Consider the following 22,503-nt stretch of genomic DNA (forward strand, 5'->3'; position numbering starts at 1 on the left):
AGGAAAGAAAAAATTCCTGGACACATACACCCTTTCAAGACTAAACCAGAAGAAGTCAAATCTCTGAATAGATCAATAACAAGTTATGAAATTGAGGCAGTAATTAATAGCCTACTAACCAAAAAAAAAAAACAGCTCAGGACCAGATGGATTCACAGCAGAATTCTACCAGAAGTACAGACAGGAGCTGGTACTATTCCTTCTGAAACTATTCCAAACAACACGAAAAGACGAACTCCTCCCTAATTCATTTACGAGGCCAGCATCATCCTGATACCAAAACCTGGCAGGGACACAACAGAAAAAGAAAATTTCAAGCCAATATCCCTGATGAACATTAATGTGAAAGTCCTCAAAAAAAAAAAAACAACAAAAACAAAAAAAACTGCCTAACCAAATTCAGCAGCGCATCAAAAAGCTAATCCACCGTGATCAAGTCGGGTTCATCCCTCAGATGCAAGGCTAGTTCAACACATGCAAATCAGTAAATGTAATCCATCACATAACCAGAACCAATGACAAAAACCACATGATTATCAATAGATGCAGAAAAGGCCTTGGATAAAATCCAACACCACTTCATGCTAAAAAACTCTCAATAAACCAGGTACTGATGGAACATATCTCAAAATAGTAACAGCTATTCATGACAAACCCACAGCCAATATACTGAATGTGCAAAAGCTAGAAGCATTCCCTTTGAAAACTGGCACAAGACAAGGATGCCCTCTCTCACCACTCCTATTCAAGATAGTATTGGAAGTTCTGGCCAGAGCAATCAGGAAAGAAAAAGAAATAAAGGGTATTCAAATAGGAAGAGAAGAAGTCAAATTGTCTCTGTCTGCAGATGACATGATTGCATATTTAGAAAACCCTATCATCTTGGCCCAAAATCTCCTTAAGGTGATAAGCAACTTCAGCAGTCTCAGGATACAAAGTCAATGTGCAAGAATCACAAGCATTCCCATACACCAATAATGAACAGCCAAATCATGAGTGAACTCCCATTCACAATTGCTACAAAGAGAGTAAAATGCCTAGGAATACAACTTAAAAGGGATGTGAAGGACTCCTTCAAGGAGAACTACAAACCACTGCTCAAAGAAATAAAAGAAGACACAAATGGAGAAACATTCCATGCTCATGATAGGAAGAATCAATATCATGAAAATGGCTGTACTGTCAAAAATAATTTTTTTTTTTTTTTTGAGACGGAGTTTCGCTCTTGTTACCCAGGCTGGAGTGCAGTGGCGCGATCTCGGCTCACCGCAACCTCCGCCTCCTGGGCTCAGGCAATTCTCCTGCCTCAGCCTCCTGAGTAGCTGGGATTACAGGCACGTGCCACCATGCCCAGCTAACTTTTTGTATTTTTAGTAGAGACGGGGTTTCACCATGTTGACCGGGATGGTCTCGATCTCTTGACCTCGTGATCCACCCGCCTCGGCCTCCCAAAGTGCTGGGATTACAGGCTTGAGCCACCGCGCCCGGCCTAAAAATAATTTTTATAGATTCAATGCTATCCCCATCAACCTACCATCGTCTTTCTTCACAGAATTAAAAAAAAAACTACTTTAAATTTCATATAGAACCAAAAAAGAGGCCATATAGCAAAGACAATCCTAAGCAAAAAGAACAAAGCTGGAGGCATCAAGCTACCTGATTTCAAACACCACCACAAGGCTACAGTAACCAAAACAGATGGTACTGATGCCAAAACAGATATATAGACCAATGGAACAGAACAGTAGCCTCAGAAATAATACCACACATCTACGACTATCTGATCTTTGACAAACCTGACAAGAACAAGCAATGGGGAAAGGATTCCCTATTTAATAAATGGTGTTAGGAAAACTGGCTAGCCATATGCAGAAAACTGAAACTGGACCCCCCTCCCGACACCTTATACAAAAATTAACTCAAGATGGATTAAAGTGGCCGGGCGTGGTGGCTCACGCCTGTAATCCAAGCACTTTGGAGGCCAAGGCGGGTGGATCACCTGAGGTCGGGAGTTCAAGACCAGCTTGACCAACATGGTGAAATCCCCGTCTTTATTTAAAAAAAAAAAAAAAAAGATGGATTAAAGACTTAAACATAAAACCTAAAACCATAAAACCCTAGAAGAAAACATACAGTACCACTCAGGACATAGGCATGGGCAAACATGACTAACACACCAAAAGCAATGGCAACAAAAGCCAAATTAAACTAAAGTGCTTCTGCACAGCGAAAGAAACTATCATCAGAGTGGAAAGGCAATCTACAAAATGGGAGGAAAGTTTTGCAATCCATCTATCTGATAAACAGCTAATACCCAGAATCTACAAGGAACTTAAATTTACAAGAAAAAACAATGCCATCAAAAAGTGGGTGAAGGATATGAACAGACACTTCTCAAAAGAAGACATTTATGTGGTCAACAAACATGAAAAAAAGCTCACCACTGGTCATTAGAGAAATGCAAATCGAAACCACAATGAAATACCATCTCATGCCAATAAGAATGGCGATAATTAAAAAGTCAGGAAACAACAGATGCTGCAGAGGATATGGAGAAATAAAAACACATTTACACTGTTCATGGGAGTATAAATTAGTTCAACCACTGTGGAAGACAGTGTGGCAATTCCTCAAGGATCTAGAATGAGAAATACCATTTGAACCAGCAATCCCATTACTGGGTATATACCCAAAAAATTATAAACCATTCTACTGTAAAGACACATGCACACGTATGTTTATTGCAGCACTATTCACAATAGTAAAGACTTGGAACCAACCCAAATGCCCATCAATGACAGACTAGATAAAGAAAATGTGGCACATATACACGATGGAATATTACGCAGCCATAAAAAAGGATGAGTACATACCCACTGCAGGGACGTGGATGAAGCTGGAAATCATCATTCTGAGCAAACTAACACAGGACAGAAAACCAAACACTACATGTTCTCACTCATAAGTGGGAGTCGAACAATGAGAACACATGGACACAGGGAGACAAACATCACAGACTGCACGTGGGAGGGACAGCATTATGAAAAGTACCTAATGTAGATGACAGGTTGATGGGTGCAGCAACCCACCATGACATGTGTATACCTATGTAATAAACCTACACATTCTGCAAGTGTATCCCAGAACTAAAAGTATAATTAAAAAAAATTGAAAACAGAACACATGATCCAGCAATCCCACTACTAGGTATATATCTGAAAGAAATGAGATCAGTATGTTGAAGAGTTATCTGCACTCTCATGTCCACTGCTGCATTATTCACAATAGCCAAGATATGAAATTGACCTGTTTCCATCAATGGATAAATGGATTTTTTTAAAACTGTGGTTTATATACACAACGGAATACTATTCAGCCTGTCATCTGGAGCAACATCAATGAACCCAGAAGTAGTTACGTTGTATGAAATCAGCAAGGCACAAAAGGACGAATACCATATGATCTCACTTACATGTGAAATCTAAAAACACTGAAGTCACAGAAGTAGAGAGAAGAATGGTGGTTCCCATGGGATAAGAGAGGGGAACGTATTGGACAAATGTTGTTAAAGGATACAAAATTTTAGTTAGCTCAGAGGAATCAGTCCAAGAATTCTATTGTATAATGCAATGACTACAGTTATATTCTTGAAAATCACTGAGGGATTTTACGTGTTCTCACTACAAAAAAGTGTTAAGTATGTGAGGTAATACATGTTTATTAGCTCTATTTATCCATTCCACAACATATACATACTTTAAAACATCATACTGTTCACAGTAAGTACAATTTTTGTCAACTTAAAAAAGAAAAAAAAAAGCACAATAATACATTTTAAAACAAAAACCTCATTTTTATAACAGCCTGAGCATGACTTTCATGCTAATTATTTATTTATAGCTCTGCTTATTTTGTATGTGTAAGTATTCTCAGAAATATGTACTTATTTTTACCTTTAGACTTGGGAATCAGCTCTCCACAACTGAGTATCCGTACTTCTGCAAACGGTTTGCTAGCTGCATCTGTTTTCTGGTTTTCTATCTCTCTTACAACTTCTTGGCCAGAGATTACTTGTCCAAAAACAACATGATGCCTGAAGTGTCAAGTAAAAGTGATTAAAAAAAAGCTTCTTATTTCAAGATTAATTTAAAACAGTTGTAAAATAAATAAAATAATCTTTACCCATCTAAATGAGGCGTTGGTTTTGTTGTTCTTTTGGAAGTCATCAGATAGAAGAATAAAAACAAAGTCAGAGAAAAACAAAGTTAGCATCTCTAAAAAGGAAAAGAAAATAACTGTATTGGAAACAAAGTTGAAAACAAAGACATCAACTGCTATCTTAATATAATCACATTACCTTAACCTTAACTAGAACGCAAAATGCTTTCCACAAAATGTATCAAACTTGTTCTAATTATAAAAGCAATAGGTATTCACTGCTGAAAACGTGTATGTAACTAAAATATACATTAAAGTGTTATTTCTATCCATTCAAGTGCAAGTGTTTCTTGCTCTTAGAATTGAGTTCTTACTGAACCTTTCAATCTTAACATTTTAAACAGTTAAGCACGGGCTATCTTCTTATGGTCCTCAGGTGTATACTGTTGGACTTGAACAGAAATGGTTTACATAGTCTTTATAAGTTGTTTCTGTTTTTGTTTTAGAGACAAGGTCTCATGCTGTTGTCCAGGCTGCAGTGCTGGCACAACGTTGGTTCACTGCAGCCTCCACATCCTGAGCTCAAGCCATCCTCCTGCCTCAGCCTCCTGAGTAGCTGGGACTACAGGTACATGCTACCATACCTGGGTAATTTTTGTATTTTTTGTAGAAAGAGGTCTCACTATGTTGTCAAGGCTAGTCAAACCTGAGTTCAAGCGGTCCTCCCATTTTGGCCTTTCAAAGTGCTGAGACTGCAAGTATCAGCCACTGTGCCAAGCTGAGTGTTTACAAGTTTTTAAATTAGATGCAAAAGATCTGGATTAAGAGTTGTAACAAAAATTAAAATAAGCATTTTTGTGGCAAAAAAATTACTTTTTAAAAAATCCCACCCCTTCACCATCAACCTTAAAGCTATGTAGTTAAGAAGGTTGCTACCTGAATATGTACTAAAAACACTAGCATGAAAATTAAAGATTAGTATTTTATGAAATTTGTTATTTTTAAAAACCTTATCAAAAAGCTATTAGAAATATTAAAAAAGTAACATAATTTATGCTAATTTTGGTTAAAGCATGTACCATATCACTGAAAAAACTGTAACACATAGCTGAATTTTTAGGTTTACCTAACTATAAAGTTAATGACCTACCATTGTTTCTTCATTGTAACACTATACTTAACTCACAAAAATCACCTATAGGCCGGGCGCGGTGGCTCAAGCCTGTAATCCCAGCACTTTGGGAGGCCGAGACGGGTGGATCACGAGGTCAAGAGATCGAGACCATCCTGATCAACATGGTGAAACCCTGTCTCTACTAAAAATACAAAAAATTAGCTGGGTGTGGTGGCGCGTGCCTGTAATCCCAGCTACTCGGGAGGCTGAGGCAGGAGAATTGCTTGAACCCAGGAGGCGGAGGTTGCGGTGAGCCAAGATCGCGCCATTGCACTCCAGCCTGGGTAACAAGAGTGAAACTCGGTCTCAAAAAAAAAAAAAAAAAAAAAATCACCTATAAATGTAAAAACCTAGGTGTACACTATATGTGTATTCATACAACATGTTACAGTCACAATGCATATCTACATTTACATCTAGATATAGCTGATCCTCAGTTCACTGAGACCCTATTTGCAAATCTGCCTGCTTACTAAAACTTATTTGTAATCCCAAAATTTAAAAATTACAGCTTGTGGTGCTTACATGGTAATTCACAGATACAAACAGAGTGGCAAATAAGTATGTTGGCAAGGATATGGAAAAATAAGAACTAATGATCACTAATGGGAATGTAAAATAGTGCAACCACTATGGAAAACACTATGTAAGTTCCTCAAAAAGCTAAACAGAGTATTACCATATAATCTAGCAATTCACTCCTAGGTATATATTCAAAAGAAATGAAAAAACAAACTCAAATGCCAATGCTCACTGCAGCAGTATTCACGATAGCCAAAATGTGGAAACAAGCCAAATGTCCGTTAACAAATCAAGAAATGTGGTATATACATATGGTGGAGTATTAGCCATAAAAAAGAATGGAGTTCTTATATATGCCACATATATAAATAAACCTTGGAAACCTTTTTTTTTCTGAGATGGAGTCTTGTTTTTTACCCAGGCCCACGCTGGAGTGCAATGGCTCAATCTCAGCTCACTGCAACCTCTGCCTTCTGGGTTCAAGCAATTGTCCTGCCTCAGCCTCCTGAGTAACTGGGATTAGAAGTGCCTGCAACCACACCCAGCTAATTTTTTTATTTTTAGTAGAGATGAAGTTTCTCATGTTGGCCAGGCTATTTTCGAACTCCTGACCTCATGATCCTCCCACCTCGGCCTCCCAAAGTGCTAGGATTACAGGCATAAGCCACAGCACCAGGCCCCTTGGAAACGTTTTTAAGTGAAACAAGCCAGATACAAAAGGATAAAAGTTGTAGGATTCCACTTAAATAAAATATCCAGAATGTGCAAATTTACAAGTTACCAGGGACTGGGGGAAAAGGGGAAATGGTTACAGAGTCTCTGCAACCATGACACAATTCTGGAAATAGTGGTGATGACTGTACAGCACTGTGAAGAAACATGACTCACTGGGCACAGTGGCTCAGACCTGTAATCGCAGCACTTTGTGAGGCTGCGGCAGTAGGATTACTTGAGTCCAGGAGTTATGAGGCTGTAGTGAGCTATGATTGTGCCATTGCACTCTAGCTTGAGTAGAGAGCAAGACTCTATCTCAAATAAATGAACGAACTGTACACTTAACAAATGGTTAAAATGGCAAATCTTACATGTATTACAGTACAAAAAAAATTTTTTAAAGACTGAAGCTCTCTAAAAATTGACATCATTTCCTTTAAAAAACAGAACACAGAAAAGTTACCTACAAAACGTGAAGATATAAGGTAAAACCAAAATTTAGAGGGAAGATTCCAAAAATATGTATGAAAGATTGTATGACGTTAACATAGGAGTTTTGGCTAGCACAGAAAGGATTTTATTTATAAGAGGAAAGTAAGTTATAATACTCTGCTGAGAATGTGGTGAAATTAGCATTTACATACTACTGGTGTCAGAGTGGTATGTAAACTATCTTTTCCTTTTGGAAGTCAACATAACAATACATATATGCAAAGGCTTAAAACTGTGTAAATGGTTCAGTAAGTAAACTTAAATATTAAAACTGCATCAAATCATAGGCACAATGTTCACTGGAGTAGTTTGAAAAACAGGAAGCAAACAAAATGTCAAAAAATGAAATTAATAATACAAAGTACATTCAAGCAAGAGATTAACATGTGGCCATTAAAATTCTGATATTTAATAATGTGCAGAGATTTGTATTATAGCCAAAAGTTGATTACAGAGCAACACTCTATAAACATTTTTATTGCATAGGAAGATGCTCTGAAGATTTTTGTGTGCGGCTTATCTGTGTTTTAACAACAAAGAAGTAATTATAAGTTGTTTTGTTTAGTTTATTTGTTTTTGAGATGGGAATCTTGCTCTGTCACCTAGGCTGGAGTGTAGTGGCACAACCCTGGCTCATTGCAACCTCCACCTCCCAGTTTCAGGCCATTCTCCTGCCTCAGCCTCCCGAGTTGCTGAGATTACAGGCGTCTGCAACCACGCCCAGCTAATTTTTGTATTTCAGTAGAGACAGGGTTTCACCATGCTGGCCAGGTTCGTTTCAAACACCAGACCTCAAGTGATCCACCTGCCTCGGCATCCCAAAGTGCTGGGATTACAGGCATGAGCCACTGCGCCCAGCCATAAATTGTTTTGTTTAAAAACAAAATCAAAGAGATCCATATTATGTGCAATTAGTTGAATAAACTATGGTATATACAAACAATAGAGTGTTATGCAGCTGCGAAAAAGAGTAAGAATGATCTCTATAAACTGAAAAGGAATGTTTTAAAGGATATACTGTTAAGTGAAGAGTGAAACAGTATAAATGGTATACCAACTACTGTATAAGGGAAAGTGAGAAAATGCATACATGTATCTGCTTATGTTTACAAATGAAAATACAGGAAGATAAACTGGAAATCAGGTTGATTATTAACATGGATAGATGGAACTGGGGTGAAAAAAAACAAGGAAATGGGAATGATGTAGAAGGGATGGCTCGGAGAGACAATTCACAGTATTCTTTTTGTTTTGACTTTGGAAACATCACTATTTCATAAACTTTTAAAAAAGCAGAGAACAAAATAAAACCCAAGTCAAAACAAGGTAAGAAGGAGAACAAAATGAAATACAATCAGAAAGGAATAAACCTAACATATTTTGAATGAATCACAAAACCAAACCAAGAAGTGTTTAAGCCACTTTTAAACTTGATTTTTAACTACCTACACTCAGTCTAAAAACAAAAACAACCATAAATAAATAGTGGACTCTAGTCAGTAGGGCCTTCTTTACAGTAGCATGGTATGGCAATTGTTTATTTGAGGATTAATAAATGAAAAGAAATGTTCAAGATAATCAGGAGCCGGGCGCGGTGGCTCAAGCCTGTAATCCCAGCACTTTGGGAGGCCGAGGTGGGTGGATCACGAGGTCAAGAGATCAAGACCATCTTGGTCAACAAGGTGAAACCCCGTCTCTACTAAAAATACAAAAAATTAGCTGGGCATGGTGGCGCGTGCCTGTAATCCCAGCTACTCAGGAGGCTTAGACAGGAGAATTGCCTGAACCTAGGAGGCGGAGGTTGCGGTGAGCCGAGATCGCGCCATTGCACTCCAGCCTGGGTAACAAGAGCGAAACTCCGTCTCAAAAAAAAAAAAAAAAAAAAAAAGATAATCAGGAGCCAGATTTCTCACTGTTGAAGAGTCACAAACATGGAATCGGGAAACAACAGAATAATCCACATGGTGCTGACAGATTAAAGTCCTTGGAGACCAGGAGAGTTCAAGGCTACTAAACAGAGCAAACCTGCACCCATAAGACAAGATTTAAAAAATAGGCATTACTGACAGGAGGCCTGGTCACAAGTTTTTGTAGTCAGAACTGGAAATCCTTAGGAGGTTACAAATAAATTTTAGTGAGAAGGTAAATTCACAGAGAATCTATGAATAGTGAGAACTGACTGCATTTTTTGTAATTAAGTAATTTATGAAGAAATTTTCTGTGTAAACATCCAGTTTCTCACTGAAATCACCTTTCTAAATTTAGGATCAATAGAAGATTCTTGCCTGAGTCAATCATTACTGTGATGATTACAGAATGGTGACTTTTCTAACTCCACCATTCCTTTTAAATGTACTAGTTGACATTCTAATATGGGAACAGCTTTCCCTTCTCCTTCATTATGTATTCATTTATTTATATCAATGTAGACTATTGGTTACTATTTGAACCATAAACTAATATGACTGTTATTTGTTTTGAGGGAAACCTTTTAACTTGGTTCCTGTGTTCTCTTGACAAGTCTCCATTATTTCAAAACATTAGCAGAACAATTTAACTTCCCCCCTTTCAAGATTTTCACCCTTCAACAATTTTGGCCAGGTGCCATAGCTCACATGTGTAATCCCAGCACTTTGGGAGGCCAAGGTCGGAGGATTGATTGAGCCCAGGAGTCCAGCCTGGGCAGCCTTGTCACTACAAAAAAAATTTAAAAATCAGCCAGGTGTGGTGGCCCACACCTGTACTCCCATCTACTCAGGAGGCTGAGGCAGGGAGAAATGTGTAAGCCAGGGAGGTCGAGGCTATGGTGAACCGTGACTGTGCCACCACTGTACTCACCTGGGTGACAGAGCAAAACTACGTCTCAAAAACAACAAAAAAAAACACAACAAAAAAACCAATTCTTTGTTCCCCCTCCTTCAGCAATTCTCTCCCTTGTAGATTCCTCTCCTATTTATTAGTAATCAACGGCAGGCACACAGAGAAACTGCAGACCAAAATGGGATGTTTTAAACAATCAGATTATAAATACTTACATGAAGAATTGTGAACCATTTGTATCCTTCCCTCTGTTGGCCATTGACAAGAGAAATTCTTTGTTGTGTTTAACAGCGAAACTCTCGTCTATAGAGAAGTAAAGGTTTCAGTTATAAGTATAACCTCCCCAAAAAATTTCATTTTCACTTCTATTCATATCTGATGTATTCTTTAGTGGCATACACAAATTACTTAGATAACAAAGTCAGGTTATGAAAAAAGAACGAAATCGAATATGATAAATTTCCCTCCCATCTTCTTCTTTTTTTTTTTTTTTTTTTTGTGAGACAGAGTTTCGCTCTTGTTACCCAGGCTGGAGTGCAATGGCGCGATCTTGGCTCACCGCAACCTCCGGCTCCTGGGTTCAGGCAATTCTCCTGCCTCAGCCTCCTGAGTAGCTGGGATTACAGGCACGTGCCACCATGCCCAGCTGATTTTTTGTATTTTTAGTAGAGACGGGGTTTCACCATGTTGACCAGGATGGTCTCGATCTCTTGACCTCGTGATCCACCCGCCTCGGCCTCCCAAAGTGCTGGGATTACAGGCTTGAGCCACCACGCCCGGCCTTCCCTCCCATCTTCTAAGACAGATATTAATTTTCTATCATTTGCTTATAAAACTCAAATACTATTTCGATCCTCTTCCTTTCCATTTATATTTGTCCCTTACGATTTCTGTAAAAGATAAAACTACTTTGTTTATTTAAATAAAAAAAATGAAATTGTCCTTAAAAACAAGAAACATCGAGCCGGGCACGGTGGCTCAAGCCTGTAATCCCAGCACTTTGGGAGGCCGAGGCGGGTGGATCACGAGGTCGAGAGATCGAGACCATCCTGGTCAACATGGTGAAACCCCGTCTCTACTAAAGGTGCAAAAAATTAGCTGAGCATGGTGGTGTGTGCCTGTAATCCCAGCTACTCAGGAGGGTGAGGCAGGAGAATTGCCTGAACCCAGGAGGCGGAGGTTGCGGTGAGCCGAGATCGTACCATTGCACTCCAGCCTGGGTAACAAGAGCGAAACTCTCTGTCTCAAAAAAAAAAAACAAGAAACATCGAAAAAAACAGCTGAGCATAGTGGTATGTGGCTGTACTCCTAGCTACTCAGGAGGGTGGAGCAGGAGGATCACTGGAGCTCAGGATCTTGACCCTAACATGCACTATGACTACCTCTGTGAAAAGCTACTGCGCTTCATTTCTGAGCACAGACAGGCTCACATAGTATTTAGTCTGGACTCATTAACTTAACTTCTGCCATAGCATCACTTATTGCAAAGGGAGGAACTTGTTTTCCAATCTTGGGTGAGAATATTAAGAACAAATCGTAGAATTTGAAACAAAATTTCACTAAATGTCAAAAGTAAAAGATGGAAAATATTATTTCCACATTAAATATGTTTACAGTTTTCCAAATAATCTTCACATCAATAAAAAAATTCCAGAAAAAAACCTTAAATTTTTGGAAAAGATTATAGTCAAATTTTAGAAAACCAAAGATATTTTTAAAATTTTTCATAGGAAAAATTATCTAAAAATGTGGGTATTGTCATTAAGAAATATTGCCGAATCTCCTTCAATAAAGGTTAAGATTGATCTACGGAAGTTCCTATTCCAGCACTATAATTCTAAGAATTAAGTACAGATTGTTGAAAGTCTTTCAAATGATGTGTTGTAAAAATGTCCTAAGAAGGAAAAAACCCCATCTCTATAAAAAGCAATTTTCACCAGAAAATTAACCTTCAGATGAGTTGAAGCCAGACATTAATATACCCTTTAATGAATAATCTTATTGATTCAATAGAGAACAAGATAGAATAAAAGAGAAAGTATTTAAAACATAAATGTAAACATTTCTACCTTCAAAAAATCCTCCATAGATAGATTCTCCTCCTCGTCCATTTCCTAAAAATGAAAAAACATACTCTGATAACTCTCAAGATATTAAGCTCCTCAAAGGTGCTACCTAAACAAAATACTTCTTAAAAAGTGTATTTTTAAATAATTTTGAAATAACAATATTCAAAGACTGCAGAAAATCATAAACGAAATTAATGTCAATAATGACGAGGTCCCAAATTACTTTCTTTCCACTATGATATGATAGCTTACTATCATGTAACAAAGACCACTAAAATATGTTTTTTTTTAAAAAAAAGTAAATTTCAGATTCTAATTACTCAGGTCTTGCAACAGGTTAATGACATTTTTTTCAAAGTTTTTAAAAGTACAGTTTTGATATTTTTACAATAAAAAAGTAAAACTTATACTGTAGTAAAGATTACCACTTGTGACAAAATCAAACACATATGCTGACAGATTACTGTGATGAATACAGTGTTTTCTTTTGTATCCAGAAGCATATTTCTGAAATTAATTCATGTGTCGAAGGCAAAATTATTTTCTAGGAGCTTCCTTCTTTTATGTATTTCTATGAGTACTTCTAATTGACCAAAGATTAAATGGAGTGACAGTAACAAGAAAATTAGATTAAAACTTCTAGGCACTTGTCTAACTTTGAGATCTGTGATATTTAACGGAGAATATACAGGATTTTTTCAGGTCTCACCTTCACTGAAGTCACCACCTTGAACCATAAAATCCTTGACAACTCTGTGAAAAAGACAACTCTTATAATGCAATGGCTTCTGAGTTGATTTCCCTGTTCCCTTTTCACCTAAAGAGATGAAAAATTAAGACATTTAATAGAAAGGAAATCAAAGTAGTATGAAAGCAAGGGCAATGTAAAATATGCCTCTCTTGAACCTTATAGACCTTAAACATAATCTTATTTTCACTCCTTTCATGAATTTTTTGAAAAATTCATTTAAAAAAGTCACCCTATGTATTTCTGGACAATGTAGAAATCAATCTCAAATAATACCCCATTACAACTAATTTTTTTTTTTTTGAGGCAAAGTCTAGCTCTGTTTCCTAGGATGCAGTGCAGTAGCGCAATCCAGACTGGTCTCGAGCTCCTGACCTCAAGTGATCCGGCCACCTCCGCCTCCCAAAGCGCTGGAATTACAAGCACAAGCCACTGCGCCCAGCCTTTTTAAAATTGAGACAGGGTCTCACTCAGTCGCTCAGACTGGAGTGCAGTGGCGCCATCTTGGCTCACAGCCACCTCCACTTTCTAGGCTGAAGCAATTCTCCCATCTCAGCCTCCAAAGCAGCTGGGACTACAGGAGTACACCACTATTCCAAACTAATATTCTGTATTTTTATTTTTATTTTTTTGATACAGAGTTTTGCTCTTGTTGCCCAGGCTGAAGCACAATGGCGTGATCTCAGCTCACTGCAACCTCTGCCTCCTGGGTTCAAGCAATTCTCCAGCCTTTGCCTCCCGAGCAGCTGAGATTATAGGCACCCACCACCACGCCCAGCTAATTTTTATATTTGTAGTAGAGACAGGTTTCACCATGTTTGTCAGGCTGGTCTCAAACTCCTGACTTCAGGTGATCAGCCCGCCTTGGCCACCCAAAGTGTTGGGATTACGGGCATGAGCCCAGCCAATTTTTGTATTTTTAGTAAATACGGGGTTCACCCTGTTAGCCAGGCATGGCTTGACCTCCTGACGTCAAGAGATCCACCCACCTCAGTCTCCCAAAGTGCTGGGATTACAGGTGTGAGCCACTGTGCCCAGTCACACCATGCCCAGCCATAATATTTCTAAGAATTACTTTAACGCCCTAGTCACTGCTGTGTAATCTTCATGTTAAGAGAAAAGAAGTAATATGCACAGAGAAATGTAAAATAGAGTGACTAAAAAAATAAAGCAAGCTGTGCCAGGTGTGGGAGCTCACACCTGTAATCCCAGCTCCTGAGGAGGCTTATGTGTAAGGACCGATAAGCCCAGGAGTTCTAGTCCAGTTGGACAATGCTCTAAGAACTTGTCTCTTTAAAAATAAAAATAAAAAAGGCAAGTAGTCTCTGGTCAACAGAGACTACTATTAGAGCAGTTGAAAATGTGAACAAACCTGTACAAAGACAACGAAAGTTCTCGCATGTTTTGGGGCACACATCGGAAAATAATTCAAAGACAACTCTTCCAGCTGAAAAAGAAAGTAGTTAGTTTAAACTTCTTTACTAATTTAAAATATTAAACACTCATTTATAAATGTTAACTAGTATTCTTACCAGGTTGATTGTTAATGGCAATGTCAAAAAAACATCGAGGACGTTGAACCTTTATTCCCATGGCTCCAATACTTAATCTATGAGTAAAATAGTTTCAGACAAGGAGACTAAAGTAGCAAAGATGTTTCACAAATTTCTGGAAAAAAAGTTCTGTGAAACAAAATTAGAAATAGAGTTTGAATTTATTTTGATATTTATTTCTGTGAGGTAAATCACATGAATTATTAGTGCTTTTTTTTTTTTAAGAAATTAGATTGCATCTTGTGAGGCAATTAGAAAAGACTTGAAAGTCTTAACCATTATTATATAATCAACTTTCTATTTATCAACCAGAATACAGATTAACAGCCCACACAGAAAATTTTATTCGCTATGATCAGTGAACTCAATAAGCAGATTACCTTCAAATGAAGAAAAAACCAAAAACACCAAGGACAACTGATCCCTTTGCTCCTGGGGGGGGGGAAGAAAAAATGAGAGTTCTGATTAAAATGTGAGACTTTTAAGAAGGAAAAATCATCTAAGAAGAAAAAGTGGGGTATTTTAATGACAGTATGGTATTTTAAATAGCATATGTGGTAGATTTACATTTTGAGTAAAAGCACAACATTCAATTTCACATATGAGGGTGCTTTCTGATTATGAGCACTGATTATGAGGGTACTTTCTGATTATAGCCTTTACAGATATGCTAGTACAGACACACACACAAAAAATAACAAAGAGATACTCTGTGTAACAGCTTTATCTCTATAACAGAAAGCTATTATTTAACAGACGTTCTTTTGATAAGACATTTATTTTAAGGACTTAAAATGCTGAATTCTCGCTGGGCGCGGTGGCTCAAGCCTGTAATCCCAGCACTTTGGGAGGCCGAAGCGGGTGGATCACGAGGTCGAGAGATCGAGACCATCCTGGTCAACATGGTGAAACCCCGTCTCTACTAAAAGTGCAAAAAATTAGCTGGGCATGGTGGCACGTGCCTGTAATCCCAGCTACTCAGGAGGCTGAGGCAGGAGAATTGCCTGAGCCCAGGAGGAGGAGGTTGCGGTGAGCCGAGATCGCGCCATTGCACTCCAGCCTGGGTAACAAGGGCGAAACTCCGTCTCAAAAAAAAAAAAAAAATGCTGAATTCTAATACTTGGTGGAAGATGACAGGTAAGGTAAAGGGTAGAAGAAACAAAGGCAGGAAGTGTAAATAGTATCCAAACTGATGGACTCTAAAAATGATAGTTTCATATGCTATGTTATACTTCAAATAAAATTTACTTTATTAAAAATAATATATCTAAAACAAATTCTATTCTTCTACCTCCATTCCCTCAAATACTCATAAACATTAGCACTCTCCAAGCCAGCTGCTAAGGCTGAAAACCTGGGGGTCATCTTCAGTTCCACTCACTTTCCCTAGCAACTCATTATCCAAACCATTAAGAAGCTAACTTAGCTCCAGCTACAAAAATTATCCCAAAAGTTCTCATTACCTTTACCATTATCATTATTTCTTATCTAGACTATTCCAATAGCCTCTGAACTGGTTTCTCTGATTTTACTAATTCTGTACTGCCTATTCTCCACAAAGTAGCCAGAGTGGAATGATTCTTTTTTTTTGAGCCAGACTCTGGCTCTGTTTCCCACAGTGGAGTATAGTGATATGATCTCAGCTCACGCAACCTCCGCCTCCCGGATTTAAGGGATTCTCCTGCCTCAGTCTCCCAGGTAGCTGGGAATACAGGTGCACACCGCCATGCTCAGCTAATTTTTTCCATTTTAGTAGAGACAGGATTTCAATGTGTTGCCCAGGAGGGTCTCGAACTCCTGAGCTCAGGCAATCTGCCCGCCTCGGTCTCCCAAAGTGCTGGGATTACAGGCGTTGACTAACGACACTTAGCCAAAATGATTTTTTTTTTTTTTTTTTTTGAGACTGAGTTTCGCTCTTGTTACCCAGGCTGGAGTGCAATGGCGAGATCTCGGCTCACCGCAACCTCCGCCTCCTGGGTTCAAGCAATTCTCCTGCCTCAGCTTCCTGAGTAGCTGGGATTACAGGCAAGCGCCACCATGCCCAGCTAATCTTTTGTATTTTTAGTAGAGGTGGGGTTTCACCATGTTGACCAGGATGGTCTCGATCTCTCGACCTTGTGATCCACCCGCCTCGGCCTCCCAAAGTGCTGGGATTACAGGCTTGAGCCATCGCGCCCGGCCCGATTCTTTTAAAATACAAACCTTATCATATCATTCCCCTACTTAAAACTGTCTTAACATTCCATTTATCCGAAAAATTTTAGCATGGATTATAAGGCTCTAGACCAGCACTGCTCAATAAAAACATTAACCACACAGGTAATTAAAAAAAATTTTAGTAGCTGTATTTTGACAAATTGCTTAAAAGCAGGCTAATTTTAATATATTCTACATAACTTGGTATGTACAGGTTGAACATCCTTTATAGAAAACGCTTGAGCCGGGCGCGGTGGCTCAAGCCTGTAATCCCAGCACTTTGGGAGGCCGAGGCGGGTGGATCACGAGGTCAAGAGATCGAGACCATCCTGGTCAACATGGTGAAACCCCGTCTCTACTAAAAATACAAAAAATTAGCTGGGCATGGTGGCGTGTGCCTGTAATCCCAGCTACTCAGGAGGCTGAGGCAGGAGAATTGCCTGAACCCAGGAGCCGGAGGTTGCGGTGAGCCGAGATCGCGCCATTGCACTCCAGCCTGGGTAACAAGAGCGAAACTCCGTCTCAAAGAAAAAAAAAACAAAAAACAAACAAAAAAAAAAGAAAACGCTTGGGACCAGAAGTGTTTCAGATTTTTTTGAATTCTGGAATACTTTCACATACATGAGATATCCTGGGGTGGGTCACAGTTTAAACACAAAATTCATTTATGTTTCAAACATACCTTACAAATATAGCTTGAATTGCATCTGTAAATTTTATATAATTTAAAAAATAGCCGGGCGCGGTGGCTCAAGCCTGTAATCCCAGCACTTTGGGAGGCCGAGACGGGTGGATCACGAGGTTGAGAGATCGAGACCATCCTGGTCAACATGGTGAAACCCCGTCTCTACTAAAAATACAAAAAATTAGCTGGGAATGGTGGTGCGTGCCTATAATCCCAGCTACTCAGGAGGCTAAGGCAGGAGAATTGCCTGAACCCAGGAGGCGGAGGTTGCGGTGAGCTGAGATCATGCCATTGCACTCCAGCCTGGGTAACAAGAGCGAAACTCCGTCTCAAAAAAAAAAAATAATTAAATAAATAATTTTGTGCATGAAACAAAGTTTGTATTAAATACTTATGTATGAAATTTTCCATTGTGATGCTCAAAAAGTTTCCATTTGGAGCATTTTGGATTTCGAATTTTCAGATTAGTGACGTTCAACCTGTATGTCCAAATTATTACCATTTCAACCTATAACAAACATAAAACCGTAACTGAGATATATATTTTTTTCTTTTTTTTTTTTTACAAGTCTTTGGAAATCCAGTGTATATTTTATCCTTGCAGCATATCTTAATTCAGACTAGCCACATTTCAAGTGCTCAATAAGCACATGTGGCTTGTGGCTACTGTAATTTCAATTATATGGCTCTAAATATTTTAACTCCTGTTGACCTCTAGGAATTTTCCTCAACTTTCATTTCCTAACATCTTCTAATATTTTCCTCAACTTTATTTCAGCTACATTGGTATCCGGCTGTTTTCCCACCCCCCCGACCCCCACCCCATAACATCCCACAGCCTACACTTTCATCAGGTCCTTTACAATTGCTGTTCCCTTCACCTGGAATGCTTGCAAACCATCTTCACGCAGTTCATTCCCTTCACATCATTCATCCCATTGCTGCTCAATTATTACCTTCACATAGAGGCCCATTCCTAGTCTACTGCATTTAAGAAAGGAGCTCTCATCCTCCTAACACTTTACATCCTCTTATTCTCCTTTATTTTTCTTCCAAGCATTTATTGCTAATTAGTATTCAATTTTTATACCCATCTTCTCTCGCTAGAATATAAGTCCCATGATGTGACAGACCTGAATTTTGACTTACTCCCTTCTCAATTCTTAGTTTTCAAACAGTGCTTGGCATATGACAAGAAATCAGTATTTATTAAAAGAACGAATAAATGTGAGAGGATAGGCATACGTGAGAATGCAAAATTGTAATAACCAAAAAATGGAAACACTCAAAATATCTTACAATAGGAGAGAAACTGAACAAATTAAGGTATAAACATGCTATTTAATACTATGTGGCAGTTAAAAGTCTCATTGTAACACAAGCCAAGATACCTGTTTAGTTGAAAAGAAAAAAAAGTAAATCGTATTTATTTCTTTTAACACCGTAAGATAATTCCCTATTTCTACAGAGACAGAGATCTTAAGAATACTACATATACCAAACTTCTCACAGAAGCTCCGCAAAAGGAACTGGGTCTAGAAATGGAAGTCTTAGGGAGACTTCAGCTTTATGTATAAGGTTTGAATTTCTGCAATAAGTATATGTTCATGTATTACTTTCTCAAAACTTAAAATTGATAAAAATTTAAAATATCTGCACAGTAAAACAAAATAGGAAATAGAGTCTATCTCTAAGTAAATGAGTTATAGGTGATTTTTATTTTAGTTTTTGCATTTCCTAGGTTTCACACAGCAGACTTACAAAAGAAAGTCAGGTAAGCATGTCATTAAAATCTTTAATGACTTTGTTTTCTTTTTTCTTATTTTTGTTTTTCAATGACATTTTTTAAAGTGTCTCACTGTCAAGACTACTACAGACTGAGTATCCCAAATCTGAAAACCCCAAATCTTAAGTTTTTTGAGTGCCAAAAAGATGCCCAAAAGAAATGCTCTCTGTAGCATTTTGGATTTTCAGAGTTGGAAGGTTCAATTCTAAGTACATTGCAAACATTCTAAAATCTGAAATAATATGGTCCAAAGCATTCTGGATAAGAGATACTCAACTAGTACTGCTGTTTAACAGTTAAAGAGCTTAGGAGGGCAGGAGCAGTGGCTCACACCTGTAATCCCAGCACTTTGGGAAGCCGAAGCAGGCAGATTGCTTGAGTCCTACAGTTCAAGACCAGCCTGGGCAACATGGCGAAACCCTGTCTCCACAAAAAATACAAAAATTAGCCACGCATGGTGGCACATGCCTAGAATCCCAGCTACTGGGGACGCTGAAGTAGGAGGATCACTTGAGCCTAAGAGGCGGAGGTTAAAAGATCAAGCCGCCGGGCGCGGTGGCTCAAGCCTGTAATCCCAGCACTTTGGGAGACCGAGGCAGGTGGATCACGAGGTCGAGAGATCGAGACCATCCTGGTCAACATGGTGAAACCCCGTCTCTACTAAAAATACAAAAAATTAGCTGGGCATGGTGGCACGTGCCTGTAATCCCAGCTACTCAGGAGGCTGAGGCAGGAGAATTGCTTGAACCCAGGAGGCGGAGGTTGCGGTGAGCCGAGATCGCGCCATTGCACTCCAGCCTGGGTAACAAGAGAGAAACTCCGTCTCAAAAAAAAAAAAAAAAAAAAAAAAAAATCAAGCCGCTGTACTCCAGCCTGGGTGACAGAGTGAGACCCTGTTTCAACAACAATAACAAAAAGAATTTTTATTTTCCTCACAAAATGTGTACCTCCTTCCAAAACAGAAACTAAGAATATTTATCTGAACTCTGGATATTAAATAGCTTTTTAGATTCACAAATGAAGTAAATAATAAACAGATTTGAACTAATGAAAAAATTATTATTTCTACTTGTCTGTGTGAAATTAAAAAGTAAAAAATTGGGGAAAATATTCTCAGCAACTATGACAATGTATTAATTTTCTTACTGTATAACAGTGCTTAGGAATGGGGGCACCAGGGCAATTCATTGAGTAGGGCTATCCAACTCACTGCAGAATCTTAAGCAACCCTTGCCCTGACTATTAATGATCAGTCACTGTGACAACCAAAACCTCTCACTGTCCCTCTAACAAATTAAAGCTGAAACACCACCTAAGAGTATATGAGCAGAAAATTCACAAAAAGTGAAATACAAAAAAGCAAAAAAGGTACCAGCAGTTTTCTTAAGCAACTTGGCATTACAGACTAAGTAAGGACCTTGAATATATTCATATTCATTGTACCTTTTAACATTTTAGTAACACTATGTATTGGAATATCTGTAAAGGTTACCACTTAAAATAGTTCTTGGGTTTTTTGTTTTATTTTTTTAAATAACAGAAAGCACAAACAACCTAAATGTCTAACACAATAGTTAATTAAATTCATTTGTGATAAGGATAGGCATTTTAAAAATTGGATTAAAAAATTTGTTAAAAGCTAAATGAAGATGATTCTACAGTAATAAGAATTACTTTTAAAAAACCTCCATGAAATGAAATACTATCTATCAAAAGTCATAATCTTACATGTTAAAATTACAAAGGCAACATTTTTTCAACAATTGAATTGACAAAATAAAAAACGTTGACCTTATTCACTGTTACTGCTAGTAAAGGGATAAACTGATAGAACTACTTGATTGTCAATTTGACAACAAATATCCATATTACAAATGCCTTTAATACCCTCTGACTCAGTAATTCCACTCTAGGAATTTACTTTATGTACATCCTTACACATTTGCAAATTAAGGTATGTTCAAGATTATTCAATGGACCATAAGTTGTCCATCAAGGACGGAAAGGTTATCTAAATATATACATATACATATATATATATACACACACCTATATTTATATAATTATAAACCTATTTATATAAATGTGTGCCTTTATATAAATAGAAATTCTGATAATGTATATATAATTTATAGTATATAACATATAAAATAAATAATATAAACGTACAGGTAAACTACTATATACCTGTAGAATATACAAAGCTATTAAAAAGAATGAAGAATCTGTTCATGTACTGCTGTCTCCAAGATAGAAAGAACTATTTCCTAAAATATGTAAATGTTAACTTATTTTATTAAATGAAAAAGAAAAAAAAACGCTAGATGCGGTAGCTCATACCTGCAATCCCAGCACTTTGGAAGGCTGAGATAGATGGATTGCTTGAGTCTAGGAGTCCCAGACCAGCCTGGACAACATGTCAAAATCCTGTCTCTACAGAAAATACAAAAATTAGCTAGATGTGGTGGCACATGCCTGTAGTCCCAGCTACCTGGGAGGTTGAGGCAGGAGGATCATTTGAGACTAGGATGCAGAGGTTGCAGTGAGCTGAGATCGTGCCATTGCACTCCAGGTAAGGCAACAGAGTGAAACCTTGTATCAGAAAAAAAAGAAAGTCACCCAGGCATGGTGGTTCGTGCTTATAATCCCAGCACTTTGGAAGGCCGAGGCAGGAAGATTGTTTGAGCCCAAGAGTTCCAGACCAGCCTGGGAAACATAGGGAGAACTTTGTTTCTATTAAAAACAAACAAGCAAGGTACAGACTTGTGTATGGTTTACTGTCTTTGCATATTTTTAAAAGAAGAGAGTAAAATGAAAGTGGGGCCAACCATGGTGGCATGGACCTGTAGCCCTAGCTACTCAGTGGGATCAGGTAGGAAGACAGTTTGAGCCCAGGACTTTAAGGCTGCAGTGAGCTGTGGTAGCACCACTGCACTCCAGCCTGAGACTCTGTCTCCAAAAACAAATTAAATTTTACAAGTATATATTTCTTGTTTAACAAAGCATCATCTAGGGAGAGAGAAAATGAGTAACTGGAAAAGAGGGCTAAGATTTTTCACTTTATAACCTCATATGTTTTCAACTTTATACCACATGAATATATTACATATTAAAAATTATTATAACATATCCTACTCTTAGGTATATACTCAAAAGAAAGGAAATGAGTATTATCGAGGAGGTATCTTCACTCTTATGTTTATTGGAGCACTATTCACAATACCCAAGATTTGGAATTAACATTGTCTATTAACAGATTACTAGATAAAGTACATGTGGGCCAAGCACAGAGGTTCACACCTGTAATCCCAGCACTTTGGGATGCCGAGGTGGGCAGATTACCTGAGGTCAAGAGTTTGACAACAGCCTGGCCAACATGGTGAAACCCCATCTTTATTAAAAATACAAAAATGCTGTAATCCCAGCACTTTGGGAGGCCGAGGCGGGTGGATCACGAGGTCAAGAGATCGAGACCATCCTGGTCAACACGGTGAAACCCCATCTCTACTAAAAATACAAAAAATTAGCTGGGCATGGTGGCGCGTGCCTATAATCCCAGCTACTCAGGAGGCTGAGGCAGAATTGC

General features: G+C 38.2%; 1 protein-coding gene across 4 annotated transcripts in view; it reads right to left on the reverse strand.

Annotated features, from left to right (window-relative positions):
• PPIG (peptidylprolyl isomerase G) overlaps positions 1-22,503 on the reverse strand; it is a 54,924-nt gene that overhangs the window by 22,370 nt on the left and 10,051 nt on the right. For 3 of the 4 annotated variants that reach the window (XM_010352308.3, XM_074399522.1, XM_010352311.3), the window contains exons 2-9: positions 14,631-14,682; positions 14,230-14,379; positions 14,070-14,144; positions 12,659-12,766; positions 11,950-11,994; positions 10,096-10,183; positions 4,183-4,212; positions 3,954-4,093 (exon numbers count right to left, since the gene is read on the reverse strand). In XM_010352308.3, coding sequence (XP_010350610.1) covers positions 3,954-4,093; positions 4,183-4,212; positions 10,096-10,183; positions 11,950-11,994; positions 12,659-12,766; positions 14,070-14,144; positions 14,230-14,290 — 547 coding nt within the window. In that variant the 5' untranslated portion in view covers positions 14,291-14,379; positions 14,631-14,682. Of the gene's footprint in view, positions 1-3,953; positions 4,094-4,182; positions 4,213-10,095; positions 10,184-11,949; positions 11,995-12,658; positions 12,767-14,069; positions 14,145-14,229; positions 14,380-14,630; positions 14,683-21,257; positions 21,351-22,503 lie in introns of all 4 variants that reach the window. The other variant, XM_074399521.1, reaches the window with a different exon arrangement.

This window comes from Saimiri boliviensis, chromosome 5, assembly GCF_048565385.1.
Source record: "Saimiri boliviensis isolate mSaiBol1 chromosome 5, mSaiBol1.pri, whole genome shotgun sequence".
Taxonomy (NCBI): Eukaryota; Metazoa; Chordata; class Mammalia; order Primates; family Cebidae; genus Saimiri; species Saimiri boliviensis.